The sequence below is a fragment of the Muscardinus avellanarius genome (genome assembly GCF_963383645.1).
Source record: "Muscardinus avellanarius genome assembly, chromosome: 14".
Taxonomy (NCBI): Eukaryota; Metazoa; Chordata; class Mammalia; order Rodentia; family Gliridae; genus Muscardinus; species Muscardinus avellanarius.
The window spans coordinates 64,381,491-64,397,050 of record NC_137800.1 but is presented as its reverse complement, the minus strand read 5'-3'; the positions used below and the strand labels follow the sequence as shown (position 1 = coordinate 64,397,050).

General features: G+C 42.9%; 1 protein-coding gene across 1 annotated transcript in view; it reads left to right on the top strand.

Annotated features, from left to right (window-relative positions):
• Positions 1–13,182, top strand: part of F13A1 (coagulation factor XIII A chain) — a gene marked incomplete at both ends in the record, with an annotated part of 188,633 nt that extends 175,451 nt beyond the window's left edge. Inside the window, 2 exons of the mRNA XM_080709828.1 lie at positions 3,850–3,983; positions 13,029–13,182. Of these exons, the coding sequence (XP_080565954.1) occupies positions 3,850–3,983; positions 13,029–13,182 (288 nt within the window). The remainder of the gene's footprint in view (positions 1–3,849; positions 3,984–13,028) is intronic.
• Positions 13,183–15,560: the final 2,378 nt, after the last annotated feature.

Genomic DNA, 15,560 nt, shown 5'->3' with positions numbered 1-15,560 from the left:
GCGTGGGGCACACTCTTGTAATCCCCGAGCTTGGGAGGCGGAGACAGGAGGATCGCGCTGGTTCAGAGCCAGACTCGCTGGCTTAAGAGACCCTGTTTCCAAATAAAAAAATATAACATAGGTCTGGGAGTGTAGCCCCAAGGTAGAAGGGCTTCCAGGAACCCCAGTACCACCAAAATCAATCAATCAATCAATAAATAAATAAATAAATCTTCCTAAAGAACTAGCCTATGGGCATGGGAAGAACTCTTAATCTGGGACTCATGGGTCCCTAGAGAGCCTTGGATAAGCTTCATGGGCCTATAGTAAATCCCTTAAAATGCAGATCCACAGTATATACATCTTGCCTCTGCTGCTGTGCATTTTGGTGAAAAGAAGTGTTAGTAGCAGCTGTAAGAGTTGTCTTTAAGGGGCTCATGCCTATACTTGTAAACTCATGTCATAGAAAGACAGGTAGCTCTAAAAAGCATTTCCCAGGAAGAATTAAAGTCAGTAGTCTATGGAGCAGCCTACCTCCTCCAATTTAGAGAGTTTTCTTAATGTTATATTTGCCATGTGTTTTAAAAAATCCAAAAAGTTAATGAAATTTCTTAAGTGTGGGGAATATGTGTTAAACCAAAGGCATTATGTAACATACTTGAGTGCACTTTTATATATGTCCAACATTTAAACTGACAGAGTCAGGACATGGAAGGAGAAATTGATAAATCCAGCCTGTCTCCCTGATGTTTCGTCTGTCCCCGTGGTTTCTACTAGGATGGGAGGAAGGGGCAACTTTGCTTCCCAGGGGACACTTGGCAATTGCTGGAGGTATTTTTGGTTGTCATAGTTGGTGTTGAGGTGCCAATGGTATCTAGTGGCTATAGCCACAGCTGCTGCTAACCATCCTACACTGCACAAGAGAGCCCCCAACAACAAAGATGTCCATAATGCCTCTCCCCTTGTTGAACTCTACTCTTAATCTTGTCGCTGCTACTCTAAATTCAACGCTATCTCCACCAATCTGAAAAGCTTCCTTATTCCTGGATGGTACCTGCACCTGGTGCTTGAGTTGTCTTATTATTACTGCACTGTTGACATTCCCGACTTCTCTAGCCAGAGTACTAGGCTCTCAGTCCAGCCTGTCTAGTTAGGAAGACCTGAACTTGAGTCCCATCCTCATCAATAGCTTCAACTTTTCATGCAAGATACTTCTTTCTCTGAATCACAGTGTTTTTGTTGTTGTTGTTGTTGTTGTTTTGTGGGTTTTTTTTTTTTTTTTTGGTGGTACTGGGGGTGGAACCCAGAGGCTTTCTACCTCCGGGCTATACACTCAGACCTTTTTTATATTTTATTTGGAAACAGGGTCTCACTAAGTTGCTGAAAGCCTCACTAAGTAGCTGAGGCTAGCTTCGAACCCGTGCGATCCTCCTGTCTCAGACTCCCAAGCGCGAGGATTACAAGCGTGCTCCACCACGCCCGGCTGGACCACAGTGTCTTTTAAAAGATGAAATTCACCGGGCGTGGTAGCGCACGCTTGTAATCCCCATGCCTGGGAGGTGGAGGCAGGAGGATCACGCAGGTTCGAAGTCAGCCGTGCTGGCTTAAGGGACCCTGTTTCCAAAAATAAAATAGGTCTGGGAGTGTAGCCCAGAGGTAGAAGGTACCACCAAAAAATAAATAAATAAATAAAAAATAAAAGATGAAATTCCAGCATCAGCGATTCTTGCTGCCCCAAACCTTTCTCCTCAAAGAAACAACTTCTACTACATCATCAAGTTTCTGAGTTCCTTAGAATTGACATAAATCCAGCCCTAGTGTTGTGAGGCTTGCGTGAGAAACACCGATTCTCCACTGGGACTGGTCCTTAGTAACCAAGGACCAAATTGTGCTTAAAATAAACAAATTACAGGTTTTACCACCTGAGGTTTTAATTTTAATGGTTCAGAGTGGGTCAAGACCTTTGTAGTTTTAAATTCCTCCTGGTCAAAGCACTGACCTCCCAACCTAATACACAGTCCTAGGGATCCTGCTGTTGCAGACCACTGAGTGCAGACCACTCCCCATGACCTCCAGCCATCTCTCCACCCACTGCGCCTGAGGAGATAAGGACTGGAATGTAACAAACTGCAGAACTGGCTGAAAGTTTTATTTTTCTTATGTATTAAAAAAATTTCATACACATAAATTTAGTCACAAACCATGACTTAAAAAATTAAGCCATAAGATTTATGTATTTATTTATTTATTTATTTATTTATTTATTTATTTATTTATGGTACCGAGGATTAAACCCAGAGGCATTCTACATCTGAGCTATACCCCCAGCCTTATTCTATTTTTTTAGTTTGAAACAGGATCTCACTAACTTTCTGAGGGTCTCACTAAGTTACCGAGGCTACTCTTGAACTGATTATTTTCCTGTCTCGGCCTCCCAAGTGCTGAGATTACAGGACTGCACCACCATGCCCAGCTGCCATGAGATTTTATCATTGAGCCAACAAACAAGGGTCCTCCTCTCCAATGTCCTTTCTCTACCACCATCAATAAGGAAGTTTTCTGTATTAAACACTGGCCAAAGAAACAAGGTATAACAATGGCTAGATTGTTAAATAGAAAACTTAAGCAAGCCATAAATTCTACTCTTAAATGGTTTACCTGACTTAACAAATATGTATTGGACTCTGGGTTGCTATTGCAACTAAAAATATTCTAAAATATAAGGTAAATTAAACAAAAATACCCAAAGCATTACTATTTTTTTTAAAAGCATGAGCTATAATGCATGGCACTTTTGCCATGCACCTTGCAAGCTGCTTAATGCACCTTGTCTTATTCTACCCTTTTCATATGAGAGAAGAACCATTATATTATTATTATTATTATTATTATTATTATTATTATTATTATCTTGTTCTGAAGTGACTTAGGTCATCCACTTGGCATACAAAGTCCCTAATGAAACAAATCCAGTGGCCACCTGGCCATTTCTACCACACTGAGCTTGTTTTGGGAAAGCTATGGCCCCAAGTGCATAGGAGATAGTAGCACAGAAGAGGGGCCCATAGTACCAACAATACTATACAACACCACCCCATGTGACTATCAGCCCAGAGTCTCAGAGAGCTTGAGTGAGTCACCAGAGATACTGACGGTAGCTAGTATTGAAGCAGGTGTTGAACTCCTGTCATCTCGTGTGATGCTTTGCCCAGTACCTGATACTTGTGAGAGTTGCTATGGATACGCTCACCCACAGACAGACAGCCTTACATCCTCTAGACTCCTGTCCTCCTGGGGTAGAAGATGTTGTGGCTGCAGATGAAAAGTCTTGTGTATTTTAGTGTCAAAATTCCTCATCTTCAAGTAAGGACTCTCTCCTTAGGCATCTTCCTAATGTGTCTAGAAGAAAAAAAGAAAGAAAGAAAAAAATGCACAAGCCAGCAAAGCATTTTCTATCACTTGAACTCAAGCATCTTTCACATCCTGGTGGGAAATTTGAGTCCTTTCCAGAAGCAGAGTTCACTTGGCCGCCCTCACCAAGGAAATCTGTTGCTGCACCGAGCACACTCCCACCTCCTGCTGACAAAGAGCAGCCAGTGGCTGCAGTGATTAACCTGTGCTCTAATTAGGGTGGATTTTATAATGAGGAAAAAAGTGTGATTCTAATTAGTAATTTTCCATCTCTAGCTCCATAGGTATCTCCCAATCAAAGCAATATGCTCTCCTCCTCACACTGCATGTGTTGCCAACAAATAACCCACCATACTATAAACCTGAGCAAAAGTAGAAATGGCTATAAGGAGACAGGGAAGTACAGTGAGATTTGACTTCCTGCTAAAGAACTGTGTCCCTCCTTGATTTGTCTCTTAGGTCCGAGGCGCTGCGGTTGGTTCTGACATGGTCGTCACTGTTGAGTTCACCAATCCTTTAAAAGAAACTCTGCAAAATGTCTGGATACACCTGGATGGTCCTGGAGTGGTGAGACCAAAAAGGAAGATGTTCCGGTGAGTGTTTAAAGAGGGTGGGAAGGCAGTGTGTGGCCATGGGATCGCACACACACATACAAACACACACACACACACACACACACACACACACACCATTTCCAGTCAATCATCTGATCCTCAGTGAAAATATCTGGGAAGCTGTTACTCCTTACAGTTACTGTCTGTAGAGCATAGGGTGAAATAGGGCTGGTTTGACCAGCACTTCCATCACTGAGTCCTTAAAACCACCCCAATGGGCTAGATACAATTATCTTCTCTCTTTTATAGCTGAGGAATTGGGGCTTCAAGAGGTCGACTGCTTTGCAGCCCCATGTGATGCAGCTTCTAAGAGTAGAGCCAAAAGCTAAGCTTGGTGGTGCATACCTGTAATCTCAGTACTTGGGAAGCTGACACAGGAGGATTGCAGGTTTGAGGACAGCCTCAGCCACTTAGCAAGACTCTTAACAACCCAGGGAGACCCTGTTTCAAAACCAAAAATTTTAGGCCAGGGTGGTGGTGCACGCTTGTAATCCCCGTGCTTGGGAAGCCAAGACAGGAGGATCGCACAGGTTGGAAGCCAGCCTCGCTGGCTTAAGAGACCCTGTTTCCAAATAAAATATAAAATAGTTCTGGGAGTATAGCCCCGAGGTAGAAGGGTTTCATCCCCAGTACCACCAAAAAAATTTTTTTTTAATTTTAAAAAGGGGTGAAGGTATAGCCCAGAGGTAGAATGCCCCTGGATTCAATCCCCAGCACCACACACACACACACACACACACACACACACACACACACACACACAGAGTAGGGCCAAAATTCAGGTTCAAGGTTGGTAATTACAGAAGTCAAGTTTCAATCATTTTGCCTTACAACATCCTCTTGTGTTGATCCTAGTATCTGCTGAGTACCTGCAGTGTGTCACAGAGGATGCTGAAAGAGGCTCCTTTTTTTTTTCCAACTCCAGTGCTTAGATTTTGCTAACCCAATTACCATGTAGAACTGGTGCTTTTGATGGATGTTCATTTAGTGGAGTCTAAAAGGTTCTACACTTGGTTCCATTCTGGGGAACAAATAATGCCCAGGCTCTGTCATACTATGAATGGAACTTAGCCTCGTCCACACCTAGCACTATCAGACTGCCTCCTGCAGGGCTGCTTCTGTGGCTTCACTTGACAGAGTGTCGCCCAACAGGACATCCCATTTCATGGTCAGGTGGGTCTGCGTATAGGAAAACATGTCTTTTCTACCTTTCAGTCTATCAGTGATTCTAATTCTCTTTTCTGGACCAGCACAAAATAAGGCCCATCTCTCTCTTATCTGATGGCTTGCAAATGTTTACAAGCAACTGCCTTCATCTTCCTTGAGTCTTCACTACTTGGAACCAGATACCTGCCCCAACTTTATCTTTCTCACCTCTAATGTGATTTCAGCTCCCTCCCTCTTCCACACACTTCAATTTGTCTGTGCTCCTCTTAGACTGTGACACTCAGAATGGATTCCATCTTTGAGGCTTATTACTTTTATTTCTACCCCAAATAAGTCCCTGTCAGCATCAATCAATCCAACAAATTTCCTGAGGGGTGACCTTCTAAGGTATAAGAAAAGGAAATGGCAGACTCCGGAAACTGCCTTATGACCAGCTATGTTAGGACGCTTCCCAGTGCCCTTTTAAGACATCACCCCATTCTGTAAACTATAGGTCAAAGCCTCACTCACCCTTCTGGGGTACCTTTATTATCCACACAAAGGTTCTCTGCATTTCTTTCAAATCATGGGAGACCACAGCTTTTGTATCCCATCATTTAAGAGATGCCTTATTAAAGATGCAATATACAACCGAGAAAATAATTTGAGTGATTTTTTTTTAATTGCGAGCACACAACATAACAACCTTCCTGTGCTAATAGGAAAGTTGCAGGGGGAAAAAAAAGAATTAAATTAGAAATGAACCACAGCTAGAGAGAGAGGTCAGCCGCAATAGCCTTGCTTTCGTCAGAAAGGGCAGTCTCGCTCACCCATTCTCGCACCTTCCCACTCAAATCAGATGCAAGAATCACTCAGGCAAAGTGAAACACGTTTCCTCTTCCAAACAGCCCCCTGCTGTATTCAATTTTTCCTTTTCAAACAGTAGCCACAGGCGCCTCATCTGAGGGTGCTGGAACCTTCTGCCACCTTTGTACCTTGGCTATCCCAAGACTCCCACCTTGCTCAAAGCAGACATATCTGCTGTGGTTTGGATGAGTGTCCCCCAGAAGCAGAGCTGGGTCCCCAGAGCAGCAGTATTGGGAGATACTGTGGAGCTTTAAGAGACAAAGCCTAGTGAGGGATCTAACCCCTGGGGACACATTCCAGAAAGGATTACAGGGCCCTGTGGGAGGCTACATGGGTTTATACACTCATTCTCCATCTCTATCTCTAACTATCTTTATCTTTATCTCTATCTCTGCCTCCGGGATTGAGATATGAGTACTTGCTTTGAAACATGCTCCCACTACAATGTTTTGCCCTTAACCAGAAGCCCAAATCCATGGTGGTAGCTGATCTTGGACATGAACTCCCAGTACTATAAGCTCAAAGGAAACCTCTTTGTAGTTCTTATGTATCCTGTGCCAGGTATTTTGTTATGCTGATGCAAAGCTGACTAATGTGATGAATAGGGATACTTTATGTCTTAGAAAAAAGGTAAATTCCCGCGTGGTGCAATAACCCAGCATGCAGGAGGCATGGGGCTTGAGGTAGTTCAAGCCTCAGGATGCTTTGCTTATTGCTAATATCTGACATTGGGCAAAGCAGGTTGTCAGGGGCAGAATGGGTGAGGATGGTCCCCACGTGGACATGTGCCCACACCTGGGCTTAAGGTACCATTAGTACTTAACTGTCAGTACATAGGTAAGTGGCAGATAGGTGCACAGACAGGAAACTAGATGCGCCTTCATCGATTCAGGCTGCTACAAGAGAAATTTCATAAGCTGGCTTAAATAACAGACCTTTATGGCTCGATAGTCCTGGAGCCTGGGAAATCCTCTGAGATCACAGAGCCAGGCAGTTAGATTCCCAGTGAGGGATCTCTTCCTGGCTTGCAGGAAACCATCTCCCTACCATGGCCTAAGTGGTAGAGTGAAAGGAAGGCAAACTCTCTAGTGTCTCTTCTTCTAACCCTACTAATTCCATCTTGAGGGCCCCACCCTCATTACTTCATCTAATCTAATTGCCAAAAGCTCTGTCTCTAGATACCATTACATTTTGGGGTTTGGGCTTCAACATATGAATTTAGGAAAGTACAGATGTTCTATCCATAATGGTCCTGAATCTCTTACGGAAACTCAGATCCAGGGTGGAATCTCTCCCACTCAAGGAAAGATTTATCTCTCAGAGACAATCAAAAACTGAGAGGGAAAAAACATAACATAGAAAATGCTCATTATCTAGACTGGTCTTGGGACTTTGGTGCAAGCACTACTTTGTCTGTTTCCTCCTGACTCTGGCACACACCTTTACAATTAGGACCTAAGCCAGCCAGTGCCCATTCCATATAGCCAGATAATTACAAACCCTCCACTGTGTGCTGTGTTGCTGAGTTTGGGTCTAGGAGTGTCAAATTCATGTAACAACTTGAACCCCTAGAAAGTGCAATTCCATGCCACCCAAATCCTTAACAAGACTGCAGGAAACAGATCTTAAATAGTGAGGGAATTGCCACCACCATCCATCTATTTATACCCTTTCCAGATTAGAATCTAGAAAGCAGAGGTCTCAAACCTGAAGCAGTCGCCTGGAAGGCAGGAGGTGATGAGCAGGAAATTGGAAACAGGAACAAAGGAGGTAGTGCTGGGTCTCAGTCCTTGCCCAGGGTGCAAACCAACTCTCTCCAGACATGCTTTACCTCTGTCTTCCCCTGCTGCCCCCACAATCTCAGACATTCAGAGGCAACTTCCACCTGTGCTCAGCCTTAAAGTTTCTGCACTTGATGTTTCCTGAACACCAAATAATTCATCTTCCAGATTCATTTTTCTCTTTTAAGAAAAATGATCAGGCTCAGTGAATTATTTTAAGAGAAAAAAAATCCCCAACTTTATGATTTGAATTTAAACTAAAAGTTTCTCAAATAGGAGAGAAACTGGGAGCTAAACACACAGAAGACAAACCATAGGTAGTTGCAGTGTGTTGTGATAATAATCCCATTTGCCTGCATGCATTCAAGATGATAAATGGCCAGTACATCCTGATGGCTCAGCACGTTCTTGAGAGTCATTTATCATCACATCTGTCCCCAAGAAATAGGATTATTCCAACATTACTCCACTTATCAAAATGAGCAAATGATTTTTCTCGCATTCTGTTATATATTTATCTGTAGGTAAAATGACATGCATGCATACCTTCGTATCTGAATATTTTTATGTGTGCATATCATTATGTGGATGGTTTTATGGGTAAGAGCAAATAATAAGATAAAGCTCAAGATTTGGTTGCTGCATGAGGTAGTTATTTATATTACACAGTCCTGGGTCAGATTCGTAAGCAGGGAAACTTTCACAGGTGTTTTTGATTGATCATGTGGGAAACCAAAAAAAGAGAATGAATAAATTTGGGCTAAGAAATTACACAGCTGGTGAAAAATAAATAGCCTAAGTTTATATTCATATTAAAATGATCCCTGTTAAATAAGGAGAGAAATTTTTGCTTTTCTGCTCGCAGGCAAGAGGAACATTCCAGATATTTTCTCCATATCATTATTATTATTTGCCAAGTTTAACCATAGAGAACGCTGACCACACAAGTAGAGGTGACAGTAATAATAATAAAATTAATAATAATAATAATAATAATAATAATAATAATAATAGTGATATGTCTGACATTTCTTGACATTTGCCTTGTCACAATTCTAAGTGCAGCACAAATATGGGTTCACCCACCCTCTTCTCACCCTATTCAATATCCCATAATATCCACCTTCTATAGGCCATTAAAACAATGGTGAAGTCAATGTTTTTCCACCTTTGAATCATACACCAAGTGATGTGTGCTTGTATGTTGGTATCATTTTGAACCTCACTATGATGTATAGTTAAAATACACCAGTAAGAGTATAAAAATAAACAAAATTAAATCAGTTGACTTGATTTGAAAAATATGTGCAAGCTCCTGTATGGCTTTTATATAACTGATCAAAATAATTTATAGAGCCACATTTATAAAGAAGCAAGATTAAGAAAAGCATTAACAAATAGCAAATTAATTTAGATGTTTTTGAGTATCAGCGTCAAAGTCAGTGCCTGGAGTAGTGCCATAGAGAGCTCCCCAAGGCCGTAGATGCCTCTTGCAATTCACTGGAAAAGATATGAGAAAAGAATGTTTTATTTAGTATCTGGATTTCTGAGAGATGTGAGGCCTTTGCCCTTTTTGCCCGAGAATATGCACCCTTAGCCAGCTGAATTGCACATTGTTTTACTGCTGTTAAGGAGTCCTCAGCTCTCACTTTACATAGAAGAGATCAAGTATAGACATGTGGCCCCATATTTTTTTCCCTTCCCTTTATTTGTCGAAAGTGATGCTGCATGACTCCAGACCCCCAAGGGCAAATGTGGGCTCACCGCCAAAGCCCTTAGCCATTCCTGGCCTGCTGACAGTTCCCCACCCGGTGATCCCTCCCACAACCATCTCAGTTCAAAACTCAGCATTGCTCCCAGCTCCTTGGCCCCTCGGTCCTTCCATGGTTGCATGGTGGCTAGGAGGAATGCCTTCCCCCAGCCGCAGCCCTCTCTTGCAGGTCTATAAATCTAACCACAGAATTCCTTGAGACAACATAATCCTCTTTTGTGAGGGACATGAGCACTCTCCTCGGGTCCCCCAACATGTCTGTTTTTGAGACACTCCCTATCATCCTTTTCTGACCCCAGTTCTCCCCACAGTCCCAGCTCCCTCACAAGCTGGGTGTTGATGTGACAGGTGAGCAGTAGCATTCCCATCTGGCTTGGCCGATTAGTAGCTATGCAGTCTGAGAGAAGCCTTTCGATGTCCTTGGATGAAGTGTGTGTGTGTGTGTGTGTGTGTGTGTGTGTGTGTGTGTGTGTGTGTGTGTGTATGTGTGTGTGTGTGTGCGCGTTACTGAAAATTAAACGCAGGGCATTCTACCTCTGAGCTATGCCCCCATCCCTACCTTATTTTTTATTTAGAAATAGGGTTTCACTAAGTTGAGGAGGCTATCCTCAAACCTGCGACCCTCCTGTCCCAGTCTTCCAAGTACTGAGATTATAGGAGTGTGCCACGACACTCAGCAGAATGGACTTTCTTTACTTGTAACTGGGGGATAAGAATGCCTTCCCTATCGGGTGGATAAGAAACACAACCCAGTACTTTGCCCTAAGAATTCCCCTTTCCTCCTCTGTCCTTACCCTTTAACTTCCTGTTCATCTGGACACAGGCTCTTCAGAAAGAACTAAGGAGCCCTGGTCTCATGTATGCTCAAACAAGCATTCATTTAAAACCATGCCTGTGTGGTGCAGACTACAGCTGTCCTCCAAGTCCACACACCACTGCGGAAAGAGCCGGGCACAGATTCCAGGCTGCTCACTAATGCCATGAATGTTGCTTTGACTTAGCAGGTTCTATAGTGACTGACTATCTAAGCCATGTGGTAATGCTTCCTTCAGTTTCTGTTCCACCCCAAAACCAGATGTACCCCCAGGCTTTCCCTTGTCTCAATATCACCATAAAACAATAATTTGGTAAATTTTTTTTATCACACAATTCATCTAGTGAAAGTTATAGATGGATGAGTAGCTAGACCATTCTTTTCATCATATAAACAAAGAAGCTGACCTGACAGCAGCTAATGTTCTCTGAATGTTCACTGCATACCAGGCCCTGCCCTAGCCTCTGTGCTGAGTTATTTCATTGAAGTCTTACCTCAGTGCTATGGAATAAACTCTACATCATCCTCATTCTGCACATGAGAAAACTACACCGTAGGGAAGGACAACCTATTGCCTTGGTTCCCACAGCTAATAAGTGGGAGAGTCAGATATGAGCCCAAGTATGGTGACTTCAGAGCCCATGTAGCTTGTAACTAGTACACATAGCTCACTATATAGACACCAGCCACTGAGCATTATTTAGATAACAATGGCTGATGTTTTTAATGGATACACTCACTCAATTTTTTTCTCTATATAACCCTATCTAACAGGCAGATATAAGCACTAAATACACCCCACATACCATGAATTAAAAACATTTTTACTTGATATTCTTACATCATCAAAATCTCCATTTTTCATAAACTTCTAAACACTCCAGACTGCTAAGTGTATACAGAAGCTTTGGGCCTTCCAACCCAGTGGAGTTCAAATTCAGGATGTACCATTTCCAGCGATCATAAAGGAACTTTGACAATTGATTGTGTTTACATTTAAATGAGTCCTATTTGGTGCAAGCTCTACATTGTGCAAAGGACCATGGAACCTGTTGTATTATGTCATCTCTAGGTGGAAGAAGTCTATTCTTTTGCTTTGGGGAAAATCTTTTTAGCAGCCTTCATTTTGCTTACTTATATTCAGGTTTTTGTGAAAGTCAAAATAATATAAGCTCTATTTGTCTAGCAGAAATCTAGAAAGAATTGGCTCCAATCACACCACTTTCATCATCTGGGCCATTAGTTCTGTGAGCTTGGAGATTCCATAACCTCCTTAGGGCCTTCCGTTTTCTCCTCAATGACATGGGATAGTTAGCCATTTCTAAAGTCCTTCCAAGTTTGACATGCTGGCCTCAATAACCCCACAAAATAGCCAGATCCTTTTTCACCTTTCAAGCCACTTATAATGGTCTTGTTCTATTTCCCTTCCACTCTACCAGGAAAAGGTTGCCCAAGGGCTCCACGCCCTCCTCAAGGGTCAAGGGGCAGAATCTAGGAGGAATCCTCTAAGTACACTTGTAGGAAGCTCTCAACACTCAACCAAAGAACATCTGCCTTTTTTGAGAAATAAAACCTGTGAATATGTAAGCACAGTGGGCATAAAAGGTATCTTCTGTAGTATATAATATGAAATACAATATACAGTCATAGAGCAGGAACTCAGATAAACCTGAGATCAAATTGCAGAAAATTGTACCATTTACCATTTATACAGTATTAGATAAGTGAACTCACTGGTTTAACTCTTCACATGTCAAGGAGTATCTCCCTCAAAGGCACTGCCTTAAACTTATAAAACCTGCATGCTAACTCCTCCCAGGCTTATATAAACACATGCATGAGAAGTACCCAGAGAAACCTAAATCTCCCCAACCCTGATTGAATTCAGTTATCTACTGGAGTAGCTTTGTCCATGAGACTTAGGGAGACTATAGACCATGCATTGAGGAGAAAGAGGAGAAGCCAGGACGATAAAAGACCACCCTAACATCAGAACACATTAAGCCATTGTCAACTAACAAGTAGCAGAAAGGTGCATTGGTGAAGCAAAGCCAATATGGTGGTTAGCAGGATTATGAATCACACAGCATAAAAACACTTGATGTGAGACAGCAGCAGCAGGAGGGTTAGGTCCAGATGTTCAGCTTGGGAACAACATCTATTCCAAGGAGATTGTCAAGAGCTAATTGAAGTGTCCAGGCTTCGGTAAAGGCAGCTCAGTATTCAAATGAGACTCTAATCTCAGGGCAAAAGATGAGCCAAGACCGAAAATCAGTCCCCTAGACCAGGGCAGTGTGGAAAGCTTGGGTCAAACCAGAGCCTAGGAGGCTTATGGCTAGGTGGTACTCAGCCCAACTCCTCGCATCTTCTGGGAGGCCAGTGGAAGCATCCAGGTGAAGAGCCACAGCCCAAGGGGCCTGCTGATGACCAGCTCTGGAGCAGATCATGCTATGTCAAGATCTGACATAGCTCATGACATCCATGGGACTCATTTAGGTTCCTGTTTATGGAATCAGCCAACCAGCTCCTTCCATCCTCTGACCACCATCATCTGAGCAGAAGAGGGCATCTGGTTCAGGTAAGGGTTCTCTTTGCTTTATGATCAAGGAGGAAAGCTGAATCTGCCAACCTCTGCTTTCTTTCAGTGAAATCCGGCCCAATGCCACCGTGCAGTGGGAGGAAGTGTGCCGACCGTGGGTCTCTGGCCCTCGGAAGCTGATAGCCAGCATGACCAGCGACTCCCTGAGACACGTGTATGGCGAGCTGGACTTGCAGATTCAAAGACAACCTTCCATGTAGGAATGCAGGAGGCGGAGACAGACCAGCCACTTGGCCTCTTGTAGAGTTGGTTAAGGAAATGCTAACACAGAAATAGCTCTTGCTTTAACTTAGGTGAGAAGACCCAGGCAGGACTGGAGGGCCCAGAGTGGAGATGCAGTGGACTTCAGAGACACACATTTCCAAATCCAGGCTATCCAGCATGGAAGTTAGCTTTGAATCGCTCTACCTTCCAAAGGATTCTGAGCATTAGCTTTAATTAAGCTCTAATTAAGCTCTCATAGCTCATAAGAGTGAACGTCATCATTTATCATCACAAATGGCTGCAGCTTCAAATACCAGAATGCTCACCTTAGCAGGGATATTTGCTCAATTCCCGGCCTCACGGCCTCATTTATAATTTCTGATTCTCCATTCAGCCTTTGTATCACATAATCCCCTAAAGAGAGGGAAACACATGATTTGGTCCTTAGAATTCTTTTCCCCTTTCCTGGAATCAGGTTCTGCCCTCCACATAGAATATAGTTCCCAGGAATTGAGCACAACATCATTTTTCTTCTTGGCAAAAACAGGGAAGCTCTTTCATCTTGCACCTGCAGCCAAGCAACTGCAAGCCAAATTTCACAGATTTACCTCGTGAGAAGATGTGGTCCCATATTAACAAATTGCATTTGTGGGAAACTTAATCACCCAAGAGGAGATAAGAAAGCAGGTGCAATACTCAATCTATTAAGTAATGTAGTTATATGGTGCATTTTATAGGTGTCACACTGTGGCCTGATCAGCAGCAACCAATATCCCTAACTTTAACCCTTCCTAAGGGGTGCAGAACCAGGAAGTAATGAGGCTGGTTTGGGACTGGAGTAAAAAGGAATTCATCTCCTTAATTAGTGATTATATCTTACCTGTCTCTCTGGGAGCATCTCCTTTATACAAGGACACAGCTTCAGTATTTCATCAGAAATTAAAATAAACCAAGTAAGTTGGAGAAACTGGCAGATTTAGTGACTAGATGTGGGAAAGTTCAGGAAGCCATTGAGTTCCTCTTGTCTTTTATGTTGCCTAGTTGGAGATCTCACTGCAACTCTCAGGTGCTGAAAAGTAATACGGATTCAGCCTTGCAAACGGCCAGTGCTAGTTCTGGCCCAATGGCAGAGGTTGCCGGCATCATTCATATTCTGCTCCAAGGTTCCAACAGAGAAGGGTACTGGTGTTTATTTGCAAGCAGATTTATGGTCAGAATTTCCCATTGAAATGCCTCCAGTATGATTTAAGTCAGTAGATAGTGGTTCTTGGGGGAAAAATACACAGTTGGGAAGAAGCTGGGTGGGAGATAGAGGTCAGAATAGAATTCTCTGGTCTATCTAACTGCATTTCTCAGCCTGTACTGTTTTTGAACCTTCAGTGCTAACCTGTGAGGGTGATCAGATCCCCTCTATAGGTACATACACATAATTCCCATGAAGTCATCTCCTAGCATTTGCCAAGCTTCTCAATACCCAGACCTAAATGCATGTAGCTACAAGGTTAAACTTGCCTAACAGTATATTGTTATTGATGATAATGTAATTGACGCTTTAAATAAAGTTAATGTGATTGTATTCGCATCTGCATAGACGTGAATACTGCTGATTTTTAATACTACACACAACTGCTTGAGAAACCATCTTCCCCTCTACTGTAGTATACAGCCCAGCCCTGAATAGAACTATAAGCATTTCTCCTTTGGAGAAAATAACCCCTAATAGAAGTTGGTGTCACAGTTAGCTTTCCTGACCTCCTCCACATTTTATTAACCACAGTGGATGAAAAAGGAAGTCTTAAAACCAATGCTCAGAAACTGAAAACTCTCCATAGATATTTTCTCACAAATAATCTTATGAACCATTATGCTGAACCAGTGGCTAGCCAGGATGGAGACCCATCAAAAAGAACACCTGCCATGGTCTTATCCAAGGATAGAAAATATGTGGCAAGTATTGATAGGAAACCCTATATATGGCAGATTGCACTGAGCAGTTGCAGCTCGGATTGGGCCTCTGAGTTCTTCATAACTCAAGACAGGAATTGCCAAGTGATTCGGCATTGGCACTCACGATAAAGCCAGTTCATCGTGTCTACCTTAGAACCAGCCCATCCTCGTTGACAGCTGGGATTCCACATTCTATAATAATGCTTTGGCAGTTTGGATCCTCAGTGTTTCCCCAAGGTCCATGTGTTAGACAGGCTGAGCCTCCAGCATGCACCCTCAGGTGGTAGTGAACCCTTCAGGAAGTGGGGCCTAGTAGCTGGTCTTCAGATCACTGAGGGTGTTGCCTTGAAGGACACAGGGGAACCCCAGCCCCTTCCTCTTTCTCTCACATCCCAACCATAATGGGAGCAGCTTTGCTCCACTGCAC